Raw genomic sequence first — 15,218 nt, forward strand, 5'->3', positions numbered from 1 at the left:
GATGAACTCTTCTTTATATAAAGGCCTTCTCAGGTCAAATGTGATCTCTCAGACAGCTACAGCTTGGCTAATATTGTGTCTCATTATAAAGATAAGTGGGTAAGAAGTCTTCTAAAGTCATAAAAGAAACAGAAATACAAAAAAAAACTAGCTTTCTCAGTTAAGACTGCTGGGAGGGTTTTAAAAGTTATTAACTCTTAAGTTTTATACAGTCTTGCACATTAAGTTTCTCATCTTCCATAAATAATTTGTGTGCAATAAGTTTTTCATCACTTTAGTTTCAATTTTGCATGACTATTATATTCTTCTAGTCTGTGTTTTCTAGGTATTATGGAACAGGATTTGTTTTGTTAGATCTTATGGAAAGAAGTATTTCAAGTAATTGTTACAAAAAAACAAAAAACAAACGAAGAGATTCACAGAGGGAAAAGATGTACTTTGCTCAGATTTACATCCTGCAAAACTGGTCCCTGTTAAAAGAAACATAAAACGCGTATACCTGCGGTGGTGTCTATAAAATATCTTATTTTTAGGAGCATCCAAACTGTAAATCAACCTTTAAATGACACATTTAGTGTTAATATTAGTTAAGGAAGAAGAAAATTTGATAAATATTCCTGGCCTTTCTTGCTCTTTTCCTCTTTCTGCACAGGAGCGCAATGCAGAGAGCGCCATCGAGGCTCTGAAGGAGTACGAGCCGGAGATGGGGAAGGTGTATCGCATGGATCGCAAGGCTGTCCAGAGGATCAAAGCCAGAGACATTGTCCCAGGGGACATAGTGGAGGTGGCAGGTTAGGACAGGCTGGATTTTCACTCTCGCTCTCTGTGTCTGATTTACGCTCTGCACAGCCACGCTGCTACTGACATGCAGAGAAAAACACCGGCCCGGCTTTTTACTCTGCTTTCACCACTCTGGAAAAACTGGTGGAATATATCTCAAACATTATTATGTAACTTCTCTGTGGATGTGCAGTTGCCAGGTCTGATGTTCGGCCGTGTCTGTTTATGTGGAAGTTGCTGCGGTTTCTGCTCGTATTTAAAGCCTGGTTTAAGTTTCCAGAGCACTCCCTCTTCCCTCCGCTTTCCATGCCCTCAGTCTCACCACCTGGACACTGCTGAATGTTTGTTAACTCCTCACTCCCCCCCCCGCCCCCCACCCTTGCACACTCAACACACACAGACAATTCTCCTGCTTTACACTCGTCCATGTGTGGGCAGCTTAGGCTAAAAATAGCTCCCATTTGTCACTTGGGAGCTCCACCAACGTCTGTGTATGCCTGGCACACATATAGCAGGCCCCCAAAGGGGATCACACCAGCATGGTGCGTGTTTGTGTTTTTGTAATTGTAATCCTTTTCTGCGGCTGGGAGCGTGTTTCAGATAGTTGGAATGATTTATGGTAAAAGAAGAGAGTGCTTCCATCTACTCTGTGTGTGTGAGAGCCAGAGAAAGAGATCTCAGGCTGTTCATTCATAATTACAGTACAGAGAGCCTGAGAGAGTGAAGATAGCTGCTGTCATGCTATCAAAGCACCAAGGCTCAGAAAGTCGATACCAAACAGTAGATAAAAAAAAAAAACCTTTAAAAACTTCCCAGGGATGTCCTCGCTGACATTGGTTTCAGGATTAAACCACCTTGAGGAGCAAAATATAACGACTCACTGTGTTTTTTTTTTTTTATTTAGTTTTTTTTTTTTTCTCACTGCAGCAGTTACTTGGAATTTGGGCTTGTTGCAGCCAGTGTCCTCGATCACACATGAATGCACGCTCAGTCATATGAAGACAAGCCCTCACAGGTAAACTCGGCCCCTGCCCCACCACTGATACCAGCGCTGTCACCGTCAACACCCAGCTTGGCTCCATATCTGCAGCACTCAGAAGGCCTTGCGTTGATTCGTTGTTTGTTCTTTAAGGAGGTGTTGCTGCAGCCAGATCTCTGCTGATCTAAAGTTGAAAGAGTTGCAGGTGTGGCATTCCTGCACAAATATTTCACTTTGGGATTTTTTTGCGCTGTTTGAGTGGCTTATTAGGATGTTAGTCTTTAAGCTTAACTAAGAAATGGAAAGGGTTATTCTCAGTTTTCTTGTAGTGGAAAGATATAACAAGCAATTCTTCGACCTGATTGGGTACGTGCCTCCTATGTCTTTTTAGCCAATCACAGCAGCAGTAGCAGCTTAATTTGTTTGATTGTTAATGTAATTAATCAATGAATTAAACTGTTACCAAATATGTAATAGTCTTTTCAAGAAGTTGCATAAAAAAACTGGGGTTTCTGGTAAAAAAAAAAAAAAAGTTAAATGATTATAAAATTCAACTAATCTGATGGTTGAAGAACCTAAAAAATGGATCAAAATAAAGGTGTTGTTATTCAATTAAACAGAAGTTGAAAGGAGTGTTTTAAGTTTAAAATTTTTTTTTTTAAATTTTGTTTATGTTAGTTGTTTTAGAATAAAATGCGATTAACTGATTATAGACCCTCTATTAAAAATTTTAATCCAGTCTTTCCACTAGTTGATAATCCGTTTTATGTATGAAGTGACATTGTTTTTTTTATCATTGTTTTATATCATTTTTTTTTTTTTTTTTTATCATGTGAATGACGGACGAGAAATAAATATCTGCCGAAAGAATTGGCCAACACAAAAAAGTAATAAATAAGCAGCACAAGAATCGATTAGACTGATGTCAAAATAATCTGTAACAGCCTCAAAAAGCAAAAACTGGGTTGGTCAATCTCAATTCAGGACTACTTGAGCTGGATCTCCTTCCCTTAGGCGAACATTTTGTACAGGAGCCTTTCCAGATGAATACATGTATTTCAATTTGAATTCTTTTTTGAGTTTTTACTCGTTTTTATGGACAGTAGGCTGACAAGAAAGGGAGGCATGAGAGAAGGGGAGAGATATACATACATATCGTATGTGCTAACTACTGCGCCACCAAAGCACGCCCAAACAGTTCAATTTGAATTCTACAGGAACCAATCTGGCCTATGCCAGGTTATCTAAAGGTGCTGGTCATAAAATTAGAATATCATGTAAAAATTGGATTGATTTCAGTAATTCCATTTAAAAAGTGAAACTTGTATATTATATTCATACATTACATACAAACTCATATATTTCAGATGTTTATTTTGTTTAATTTTGATGATTACAAATGACAACAAATGAAAATCTCAAATTCATCATATCAGAAAATTAGAATATTACTGAAGACCAATAAAAACAAAGGATTTATAGAAATGTTGGCCAACTGAAAAGTATGAACATGAAAAGTATGAGCATGTACAGCACTCAGTATTTAGTTGGGCCTCCTTTGGCCTGTATTACTGCAGCAATGCGGCGTGGCATGGAGTCGATCAGTCTGTGGCACTGCTCAGGTGTTATGATAGCCCAGGTTGCTCTAATAGTGGCTTTTAGCTCTTCTGAATTGTTGGGTCTGGTGTATTGCATCTTCTTCTTCACAATACCCCATAGATTTTCTATGGGGTTAAGGTCAGGAGAGTTTGCTGGCCAATTAAGAACAGGGATACCATGGTCCTTCAACCAGGTACTGGTAGCTTTGGCACTGTGTGCAGGTGCCAAGTCCTGTTGGAAAATGAAATCTGCATCTCCAAAAAGTTGGTCAGCTGCAGGAAGCATGAAGTGCTCTAAAACTTCCTGGTATGTGGCTGCGTTGACCCTGGACCTCAGAAAACACAATGGACCAACACCAGCAGATGACATGGCACCCCAAACCATCACTGACTGTGGAAACTTTACACTGGACTTCAAGCAACGTGGATGAAGTGCCTCTCTTCTTTTCCTCCAGACTCTGGGACCTTGATTTCCAAAGGAAATGCAAAATTTACTTTCATCAGAGAACATGACTTTGGACCACTCACCAGCAGTCCAGTCCTGTTTCTCTTTAGCCCAGGCAAGACGCTTCTGACGCTGTCTGTGGTTCAAGAGTGGCTTGACACAAGGAATGCGACAGCAGAAACCCATGTCTTTCATACGTCTGTGTGTGGTGGTTCTTGAAGCACTCACTCCAGCTGCAGTCCACTCTTTGTGAATCTCCCCCACATTTTTGAATGGGTTTTGTTTCACAATCCTCTCCAGGGTGCGGTTATCTCTCTTGCTTGTACACTTTTTTCGACCACATCTTTTCCTTCCCTTCGCCTCTCTATTAATGTGCTTGGACACTGAGCTCTGTGAACAGCCAGCCTCTTTAGCGATGACCTTTTGTGTCTTGCCCTCCTTGTGCAAGGTGTCGATGGTCGTCTTTTGGACAACTGTCAAGTCAGCAGTCTTCCCCATGATTGTGTAGCCTATAGAACTAGACTGAAAGACCATTTAAAGGCTTTTGCAGGTGGTTTGAGTTAATTAGCTGATTAGAGTGTGGCACCAGGGGCCATCAATTTTGAAACTTTTCACAATATTCTAATTTTCTGATATGATGAATTTGAGATTTTCATTTGTTGTCATTTGTAATCATCAAAATTAAACAAAATAAACATCTGAAATATATGAGTTTGTATGTAATGTATGAATATAATATACAAGTTTCACTTTTTAAATGGAATTACTGAAATCAATCTACTTTTTCATGATATTCTAATTTTATGACCAGCACCTGTAAGCTTAATGTCTATAAACAGGACTTGGGGAGTTTCTATTGGTCTCTTGGGATCCCATAAGTGAGAATCAGACGGTAATTAAGGAATTCACCATAGGTAAAGTGTCGTATTCTTTGTACTAAGACGGTTTTTAAGCTTTAATATCCCAAGTGGACCAACACTTGTGATGTCTGAGAAACAGCTGCAATAAATGATCTCTAGGCATGGCTGCTGAATGCACTAATAAATCAGCGAGTGCTTGCATGTATCCGTATATACTGATTTATCTAGTTGTAGAAGGATTCAATCTTCAGCGTGTTTGATTTCCTGCTGAAGTTGTTACTATGTCCGAACTCAGATTAAACTTAAGTTCCCTCTAAAATATGCCAGAGAGGAAGTAACCACCATTATTTTTGCAACATCAAATATTTTTCGAGGTAATGTGTTTGGACTTGATCAAAGAAGTGTTTCTCATTTCTTCACTCTTCTACCAAGCACACATTAGTCAGGGATTATGAATAAGATCGGATTTTAATTGTTTATGTCTCTGCAGACTTCTACTGAATAGATAGTTGGCCATTTGATGTCCAGTCGGCAAACAGCAATTCCAAAAAAAGTCAAAAAACAATCTACTGGACTTTGTTTCCAAGTTTGAAGACGTTTCGCTTTCCATCCAATTCAAAATGTCAGAAATAGCATTGAGTTCCAGTCTTTATACAGTAGCCCAACAGAGCCTTGTTGCTGACTCTGCGGTACATCCACACCTTATGGACAAACGACATTCTTTTGAGGACCGGAATGTTCAGATTATGGATAGATAAAATAGGTGGTTTGAGAGGGGAGTGAAGGATTCCATCTATGTAAAGAAAAAAATAAGCAACCTTAAACAGAGGGGGTGGACTCAGCTGCTGAATTGTAGGTTTTTGAGAGTTGAAATCTGAGTAAATCCCTTATTGCTATCATCGCAACCCCAACCCACGGTGTGATTTATTTTATTTTTTTTCCCTTTTCGGGGCGATTTTTTTGTTGTGCGAGAATTTTCAGCCTGATAGTGCATCGTGTAGTGCACAGGGGTTAACGAGGTGCAATGAGCCTCTCATTACCACCTCCCTATCAAACATCAGAACATGTTTGATTTTCTCCCGACCGTTGTGGGCAGTTCTTTCTGTAAAATTGACATAGAAGTCACATTTCAGTCACAAAGCCATGTCTTTGTCCAAATACGTTGCTTTCAGCACAAAATTGCAAAATTTCCAAGGCAGCGCATTTCATTTTAGTGAGCTTCATACTCCTCTTCTACTGGAATGGCTTCGACAAGTCCCAGTAGTGCCATCTCTCTCCGGGGCTGAGTCCGACGTGGTTTTAAGACATGCAGTGTGAGCAGGTAGATCGGATCAGAGCGTCAGGCTGGACATGCATTGTGAGCTGTGAACTCACACTGTATAACGAATCCCTGCGGTTTCGTCATACAGCGTGAGTTGCAGCTGCGTGCAACAACTGAAAAAATCGTACAGTGTATGCACGGCTTTACAGAGGAACAGACGACCCCGCCTATTCAGCCAGGCCAACAATTCCCTTTAACGACCCCCCTTTCAGAGACATGGACAGGTATGGGGCATTGCAGGCTAACAAAAGAAGCAAAACGACCCCCATTCCAAAGGCTAGGTCCCATTCTTCAGGTTCAATTTGAATGTTTTCTAAACCAAAACAAGGCTTTATTTTTGGTCTATTCTCTAAAGCTTTGAAATCAAAGCTATTTCTGACATTTTGAATAGAAAAAGCTTCCTAGCAAAGCAATAATCAATGGATCATTATCTATACCTGAAAATAATATGCTTGCGTTGATTTAATAAATTTAGTATTAATGGGTAAAAAAAATAAAAATAATTTTGTTGCGATCACCAAGTCCAAGAGCTGCCATTTTTGCCCAAATATAGTAACCCCTCACTCCTGCCATCTTCCAGCAGTGACGTCACGGTGCGGTAAGCCTAGCACCATTCTCCCCACTTTACAAGCAAAATCAATGGGAACACCTAGACACATCTTCAATCAACAACAATTATTGAAGATTTCCAGAGGACTTCACCATTGAAATTCACCAGAGCTGTAGTGAAACTGACAATGCCCACGTGCATGGCAGCTGGATGCTGGAATACATCAGGTGAAACTAAAAAAAAATAATTATTTCACCTTTCCGATTCATGATCCTCCACGGACGGGTTCGTCGTTGGATTGCCAACTTGAAGAGGGAGGATTTGCCATCTAACTTCTGGCCAGAGAAAAAATATGTAATATAAGATGACTTGGATAATATGATATAATAATGCTATGCAGCAAGAGGTTGGGGAGGGGCAGCACTGCCTTACTCAATGGCCTTTAAGGCTGAAAAAAAATAATCTGTCAACTATGGTGCTCTGTCTTGCCTCTGACAAGAACTTAAAGGGGAACACTTGTTCTACTCACCCATATTTGTTTTGTGTCATTTGGAGCTGTTCTGAAGATATTCCGTTAGGTTATATTCAAGTAACTTCTTCCTATGGGCAACAAGTTGAAGGCACAAACTAAACTGTTCATAATTTATTTTTATGGTACACCAGCTTTCATAACGTAGGTAAATTACTGTCCCCAGACATGCGCAGTTATATATTTTATATTTATATTTTTTGAAAACAAAGCGGAGTGTGTATGATGTCTTCCGTGCGCCGGACTGCAGTTGTGACAGGCAGCCCGGGTCACAGGCAGCTACGCTCTACCCCTTCTATTCGATCGGCTAGCTAATCTGAATCGTTCAATTCCATTTCGAGAGTGAGATCATCTGTGGTAGCAGCACTAGACATCTTCCAGGCATTTAAGTAAAACTAGCAGCAGTTCAGCAGACAGGATGAATGAAAGGTAGCCGGCGCAAGCGGATGACGTCATACACGCGCTTCTTTCTTTTAAAAAAATATAAATATAAAAAATCTAATCACGGACGTCTGGGGGACAGTGATTCGCCTAGATGTTATGAATGCTGGCGCACCATAAAGAATAAATTATGAACAGTTCCGTTTGTGCCTTCAACTCGGTACCCATAGGAAGACTAGGAAGACATTACTTGGATATTACAAAATATCTTCGGAACAGCTGCAAATGACACAAAACTAATATTGGTGAGTAGAACATGATGCAATAACGTTACATCATGCTGCCGATGTAAAAAAACAAAACAAAACAAAAAATGGCATTCCCCTTTAAAATGAAAGTAGAGATGGTGTGTAGGAGGCAGAGAGTGATGAGCTCTTCCTTTCTTTCATCAGTCTTGCTGGTAGTAAGATATAATATAAATTAAACATTTTCTAGAACATTTGTTCCGGAGTCATTGTTGGCTACTGCTTTGGGAAAAAACAGATCTCACAAACCTGCGTAGTCTCTGGGTTATGGAAACATTTCCATTGAATGTTAATTCTCAGTCTCTGACAGAGAAGAAATCCTTTTTTTAGGACCTTTTGTTTTTCAAATGCTTCCATAGAAAGTTTGATTAGAAGGATAAAAAGGCAGAAGGTCCAACTTTGCAGTGTATCTTTTAAAGTGTATGAGCGAGTGTCGCAAGGGAGAGAGAGAGTGAAAAAGAGTAAAACGAGTACAAAAGGGGGGTGCGAGTCATCGATCCTTGTTCAACGACAACATGACTCCATCAAGGTTGTATCGAGCTGTTGTTTACCTAAGGCTGGAAGCTGATCCTGGTCTGAACCCATCAGGGTTTGTTTTTTTTATTTGCTCGAGGATATATGATGTTAATGCCAGTCTTTAATAGGTTCAGAGCAGCCGGCTGCTCGAACGCTGCAGTTCATCAACAGTGTTTTTATCTCTCAGACTGAATTCTAACAGTTTCCTCTGTTACATGAATTGTGCGACATCTGTGGTTGAGTTAGAATTCCTCCAGGAGCTCACTGAAAGACTTCTGTAAAATAGCCAAATTACTTTTTCTTCAATTACAATTCAATCTTTCCTTTTCAGGAAAGCTTCCACCAGCAGTTTGGAAATTATATTTTCTTTTAGGTTGTTTATTTATTTATGGGGTTTTTTGTGCTCAGTGTTGGTTGTTTCAGTAGCTCTGCCCTTTGTAAAAGAATAAGCAAACCGTTCAAGTTAATGGTAATCCCGATAGCTAAAACTTTTATGTTTTCAGGGTGGCCAGGCAGTCAGTTAGAGATTGACCATCTGGGAGAGGTTCAGTAGAGCCGTTTCTCCTCCACATCTAGGAAAGTCTGATAAGGTGGTACGGACATCAGTTTCATATGCCCCCTGGACACCTCATTGAGAGGTGTTCCAGGCAGGTCCTTGCTGGAAGAAGGCCCAGGGAACTGCACAGCAGAAGTGTAGGGACTAAGTCTCTCAGTTGGCCTTGGAATGGCTTTGGCCTCCCCCTGAGAAGCTGGAGGAAGTGTTTGGGCAGAGGGACGTCTGAGAGTCTCTGCTGAGAATGCTGCCCCGTTGCTGCGTTGAGTTCCAGGCTTTATACAGTAGCCCAAAAAAGCCTTATTGCTGACTCTGTAGTACATCTACATATTATGAACAAATTACATGCTTTTGAGGCCCAGAGTGTTTGGAGGGGTGTGAAGGAATCCATCTATGTTAAGAAAGAAAAAACAACCTTAAACAGAGGGGTTGGACTCAGATTTCAGCTTTCAAAAACCAACAATGCAGTGATTGAATTGATCCCTTCCTGCTTTCATCGCAACCCCAACCCCTTTACAGGGGAACAGAAAACCTCACCTATATAGCCAGGCCAACAATTTCCTTTCAGAGACACAGACAGGTATATGGTTTGGCGGGCTAACAAAGAGCCAAAAGACCTCCATCCTAAAGGGGTGGACCCATTCGTCAGGTTCAATTTGCATGTTTTCTAAACCAAAACAAGGCTTTATTTTTGGTCCACCCTATGAAGCCTCGAACTCAACACCATATCTGACATTTTGAATTGAAAAAAGCTTCCTGGATGGGAAGCAAAACAACGACACAAGGACCAGTGGGTTGTTTTTTAACTTTTTTTTTTGGAATGACTATGATCTGGATGACTGGGAATCTTCACCTGCTGATCTGTATGCTATAGATGGGAAGTCCTTGAGTTTGCAGCACAGTTAAGTATTCTTATGGCTGTTACTACTGTTCCCGGAGGGTACAGCGAGGTACAACAGATAAAATGAGATATCGCTCCCCTGCGTGTCCTCTTGTCACACTTTCTTCACGAATTAGTTAATAAGCCAGCCCTGATTTGCACCACATACCCTTCAGTCACACATGAGGGGCTCTAGTATCCATATGATAAAACTCCACAAATGTTTGCTTCAAAGACCAGCCAGCTAGAGCAGAAATATTACTTGTTGGCACTCTTTGAAACAGGTCCAAGGACTTTCGTTATAACCCTAGAAGAATCAGTCTTTACATCATGAGGCATTGTTAAAACCCTGCTGCTATAAGCAAGAAAAATTGCTTTCACTGCCAGCGACAGTCTTTGGTAGGAGACCTCTCGTTGGCTTGATCGGCAACACACAAGCTCACATGGTTTATGCGATAAATGTAACTGTGCAGTGCCCATAAAGGGCACAAGCTGTTCCACTAGTTGCTGCCTTTACTCCTCCAAGGTAGTCTAGAAGGATTGTGTCTTTTATTCTTTGAGGTGTTGAGTCCCTCTGAAGTCCTGGAGGTGGGTCTTTGCTCCAGGCTATCTGCTGGGGAGCTTGGCCATCCTAGCTGTGAGTTCACACTTACATGTCAATTCAGTGGATAAAGTGGCATAGCTTTTTGAAAATACCCTCGATGGATTTTGGCCTCATCATATCTGGGGTTGATTGCACCATATTTCAGCTTTTCTAATCTTGGGCAACATTTTTTTCTTTATTACATCAAGAGATCTTCCAAACAGCCTGTTGGCTGCCATCCATTTATTCATGACCTTGTCTGAGATGTTGGAGGGGGCATTTGCACCAACACTTTTTAGGCCATCTCCCTGCACAGGGAGGGTGCTGCACAGTGGGACATACATGTGATGTAGTCCTGACCTCTTTTAAGAGCATGATCAGAGAGCTCTCTGGTGACATCTGAGATCCTAAAGGCACATTGCCTGGTACATATGAAGCAGTACAGCTGAGTGGCCCAGAACCAACAGTGCTTAAACGGAAGACATGTGGGAAAACCATCTAGACCATGTTTGTGGAACGAAACCAAATCATTGCCAGGGATGACCCGATAGGTAAAACATTCATAAGTCTTGCTTTTTCAGTACTTTTTTTTTTGCCAGGGACCATGAATAGGATAGCAGTTGGTTGGTTGCAGGGAGTTAAAACCCTTGAGCAAAAGAGTGAGGACACTCCATGTGGGTGGAAAAATGACATGTTAACCTTGTTTGTGGCTCCAGCAGCACTTTGTTCCGGAAAATGATCGCATCCTCCTACAGATCATGAAGATCCATGCCAATGTTAAACACGTCCTTTTGTCACTGAAGTCAGCGTAGTTGAAACTGAGACTGATCATCATTGTTCTGCCTTGCTGAATGAAAAAATCAAAACAAATAACAAAATCCTCCCTGTTAGCCTTTGGTGAAACCAGGTTCACTGACTAAAAAAGTACTTGGTCTTTCCTTGAGCCTGCAGAACTCTTTCCATGAACTTCTTTTGCCTCTCCATCATTGAGCTGGCGAACAAAAAGCGAACAGTGGTGGAGCCCAAAGGCTTTTAACTCCATTCTTTAAGAGTCTGAAAATTTTCTAGAGAATTTTCTGGGAAAGCGTAGGACATGCATATCAATACTGCCTGGCTGTGTGTTTCCTGGACGGGGCCGCCTTTTACAGCTACTTTTTGTATCTCTGCTTCTGTCTCCTTGAACCCCAGTCGGCCTCAGCAGATAGCCGCTCACAGTGAGCCTGGTTCTGCTGGAGGTCTCTTCCTGTTAAAAGCCACTGTTTTAACTACATGAAAGAATGTGCCACTGGTGAAAATGCCAATTGACAAAGTTGAACAAATCCCCATTCAGTTAAGAACATAAGGGATGCCCTTGAATGGATCAGGAGTGGGCTATATTTAAGAATGAGTGGCATATTTGAAAGGAGGCTCTCAAAACATTTGGCAAAACTCTTCTAAATGGTGAAAATGTGATTATTATTATTATTATTATTTTTTTGTGTGGAACAGACAGTGGTTTTAACAAAACTGTTGCATAGTAACCGATCCCAGTTGTACAATGGATATTTAAAATGTTAATTAGTTGAGAGTCTAAACCAGGGGTCTTCAACGTTTTCCAGGCCAAGGAGCCCCAATCTGATGGTGAGATAGAGCGGCGACCCCCTAATTATATATGTTATATCAAACACATCTGTAATAGAATGACAATATAGTCACTCTATTGCAGATGGAGTAATGTAACAAAAGTAATTTTGCCCTGGGATTATTGAAGAATTTCTGATTCTGATTCCTGGTTGGTGGGACAGGTGTTGTGAATGAAACGGTGCCCAGCTTGAAAGAGCTCCTGTGTGTCACTGAATGTGTGCATTGATGACTGAAAGACATCTTCTGCCTCCATTTATCTGTTTACTTCAGTGTGTTGATTTCATGTTAATGTGCATTTAATTTAGTGGAAAAAATTGCAGGAGGGAATATAAAAAAAAGTAATCCACCAAAATTTTTGTGCCCCCCATGCAGTACCTCCGTGGACCCCTAGGGATCACTGACCCCCAGTTGAAGAACTCCGGTCTAGAGTGTTTATCTTAAATAACTTCAATAGAGGGGATAAGATTCATAGGATTCCCTTTTTGTCCAAAAATATCTTTTTCCACCCACATGGTTTAAGAAAAGTTTTGTTACAGCCTATAGTCTTCGCATGTTGTTTCGCTAGACTAAGGTTCTCCTGTTTCTTTCTACCTCTGTGCTAAGATTAAAGAGGCACAGAAAACTCCTAAAGAAAGAGGCAGGAAAGCTAATAAAATGAAAACAATGTTTTAGTTTTTTTTACTGATTTATTTTCGGATTTTTGCATTTCAGTTGGCGATAAGGTGCCTGCTGACATCAGAGTGACCTCGATAAAGTCCACTACCCTACGAGTGGACCAGTCCATCCTTACAGGTATTCATCTCCTCAGACCATTCACCAATTATATCCAGTTTAATGTTTTCTGTTACTGTATGTGACGGATTGGTTATCTACTGTTATATTAAACTGCTTTTGGTTTGCGGCAAACATTAACCTTTAGATAATAAGTTATTATGCTACTTAAACAAAAATATTAAGATTTCTCATTGTGCTATTTTGGCAACAAAATAATGTAGTAGTTTTTTCATGACGTGAGCACCTTTACCTTCTTAAACATTTCTAGATCGCTTTAAACAGTAACTTCGGGATGCCAGTAATAATGGAAATTAGTTAACGAAATAATCTAGTTGATCAATGTAATCCCTCACCTAATGATTAATCGCTAAAGGCTTATTTTCCTATAAACCTAAGTTTTACCTTGAATCGAGAGGATGTCTATATAAAATGAAGGACTAAAAATATTTTTACAATCTACTGAATTTAAAAAAAAAAGCACATCTTACTGTTTTAAAAGTTTATTCTAGCATCTATTTTAAATGCTGATTGAATAAACCAAAAGTTTATTATTCAACTAGATGTTTTCAGATGAAACATACAGGTGCTGGTCATAAAATTAGAATATCATGAAAAAGTAGATTGATTTCAGTAATTCCATTTAAAAAGTGAAACTTGTATATTATATTCATACATTACATACAAACTCATATATTTCAGATGTTTATTTTGTTTAATTTTGATGATTACAAATGACAACAAATGAAAATCTCAAATTCATCATATCAGAAAATTAGAATATTACTGAAGACCAATAAAAATAAAGGATTTATAGAAATGTTGGCCAACTGAAAAGTATGAACATGAAAAGTATGAGCATGTACAGCACTCAGTATTTAGTTGGGCCTCCTTTGGCCTGTATTACTGCAGCAATGCGGCGTGGCATGGAGTCGATCAGTCTGTGGCACTGCTCAGGTGTTATGATAGCCCAGGTTGCTCTAATAGTGGCTTTTAGCTCTTCTGAATTGTTGGGTCTGGTGTATTGCATCTTCTTCTTCACAATACCCCATAGATTTTCTATGGGGTTAAGGTCAGGAGAGTTTGCTGGCCAATTAAGAACAGGGATACCATGGTCCTTCAACCAGGTACTGGTAGCTTTGGCACTGTGTGCAGGTGCCAAGTCCTGTTGGAAAATGAAATCTGCATCTCCAAAAAGTTGGTCAGCTGCAGGAAGCATGAAGTGCTCTAAAACTTCCTGGTATGTGGCTGCGTTGACCCTGGACCTCAGAAAACACAATGGACCAACACCAGCAGATGACATGGCACCCCAAACCATCACTGACTGTGGAAACTTTACACTGGACTTCAAGCAACGTGGATGAAGTGCCTCTCTTCTTTTCCTCCAGACTCTGGGACCTTGATTTCCAAAGGAAATGCAAAATTTACTTTCATCAGAGAACATGACTTTGGACCACTCACCAGCAGTCCAGTCCTGTTTCTCTTTAGCCCAGGCAAGACGCTTCTGACGCTGTCTGTGGTTCAAGAGTGGCTTGACACAAGGAATGCGACAGCAGAAACCCATGTCTTTCATACGTCTGTGTGTGGTGGTTCTTGAAGCACTCACTCCAGCTGCAGTCCACTCTTTGTGAATCTCCCCCACATTTTTGAATGGGTTTTGTTTCACAATCCTCTCCAGGGTGCGGTTATCTCTCTTGCTTGTACACTTTTTTCGACCACATCTTTTCCTTCCCTTCGCCTCTCTATTAATGTGCTTGGACACTGAGCTCTGTGAACAGCCAGCCTCTTTAGCGATGACCTTTTGTGTCTTGCCCTCCTTGTGCAAGGGTCGATGGTCGTCTTTTGGACAACTGTCAAGTCAGCAGTCTTCCCCATGATTGTGTAGCCTATAGAACTAGACTGAAAGACCATTTAAAGGCTTTTGCAGGTGGTTTGAGTTAATTAGCTGATTAGAGTGTGGCACCAGGGGCCATCAATTTTGAACCTTTTCACAATATTCTAATTTTCTGATATGATGAATTTGAGATTTTCATTTGTTGTCATTTGTAATCATCAAAATTAAACAAAATAAACATCTGAAATATATGAGTTTGTATGTAATGTATGAATATAATATACAAGTTTCACTTTTTAAATGGAATTACTGAAATCAATCTACTTTTTCATGATATTCTAATTTTATGACCAGCACCTGTATTACTTCACGTTTAACCGTGCCGATGCTAGCATGTATTTTTTTTTTTTACCATGTTGGAAACGTTTAGAGTATCCGCCCCCTTCCTTTCTGTCTTCACATCCTCACCTTCGAGCACAGCAGAGAGGCTGACGGTGCTCTGCCACGCAGCACGGCTAAATGGACGCTATTAAGTTAGGGTTGGTAATTTTGTTTAGAAACACTTTCTGTTAGTCAATACCTTATGTATTAAGAAAAAGGAATAAATAAGTCTGACATCTGTAAGAGCTGACAACATGTAAAAACTCTGACCAATCCCTTTCATTCTGCCTTGGGTGAAAGAGTACTACTGCTTTCAGATCTTGCTAGCT

General features: G+C 40.3%; 1 protein-coding gene across 1 annotated transcript in view; it reads left to right on the forward strand.

Moving 5' to 3' along the window:
* The first annotated feature begins 652 nt into the window (after nucleotides 1-652).
* The window catches only part of LOC119773127 (sarcoplasmic/endoplasmic reticulum calcium ATPase 3-like), a 47,519-nt gene continuing 32,953 nt past the window's right edge, over nucleotides 653-15,218 (forward strand). The window contains exons 1-2 of the mRNA XM_038269954.1: nucleotides 653-791; nucleotides 12,615-12,695. Of these exons, the coding sequence (XP_038125882.1) occupies nucleotides 704-791; nucleotides 12,615-12,695 (169 nt within the window). The 5' untranslated portion in view covers nucleotides 653-703. The remainder of the gene's footprint in view (nucleotides 792-12,614; nucleotides 12,696-15,218) is intronic.

Source organism: Cyprinodon tularosa, unplaced genomic scaffold, assembly GCF_016077235.1.
Source record: "Cyprinodon tularosa strain WSP-4 unplaced genomic scaffold, ASM1607723v1 ctg745, whole genome shotgun sequence".
NCBI lineage: Eukaryota > Metazoa > Chordata > Actinopteri > Cyprinodontiformes > Cyprinodontidae > Cyprinodon > Cyprinodon tularosa.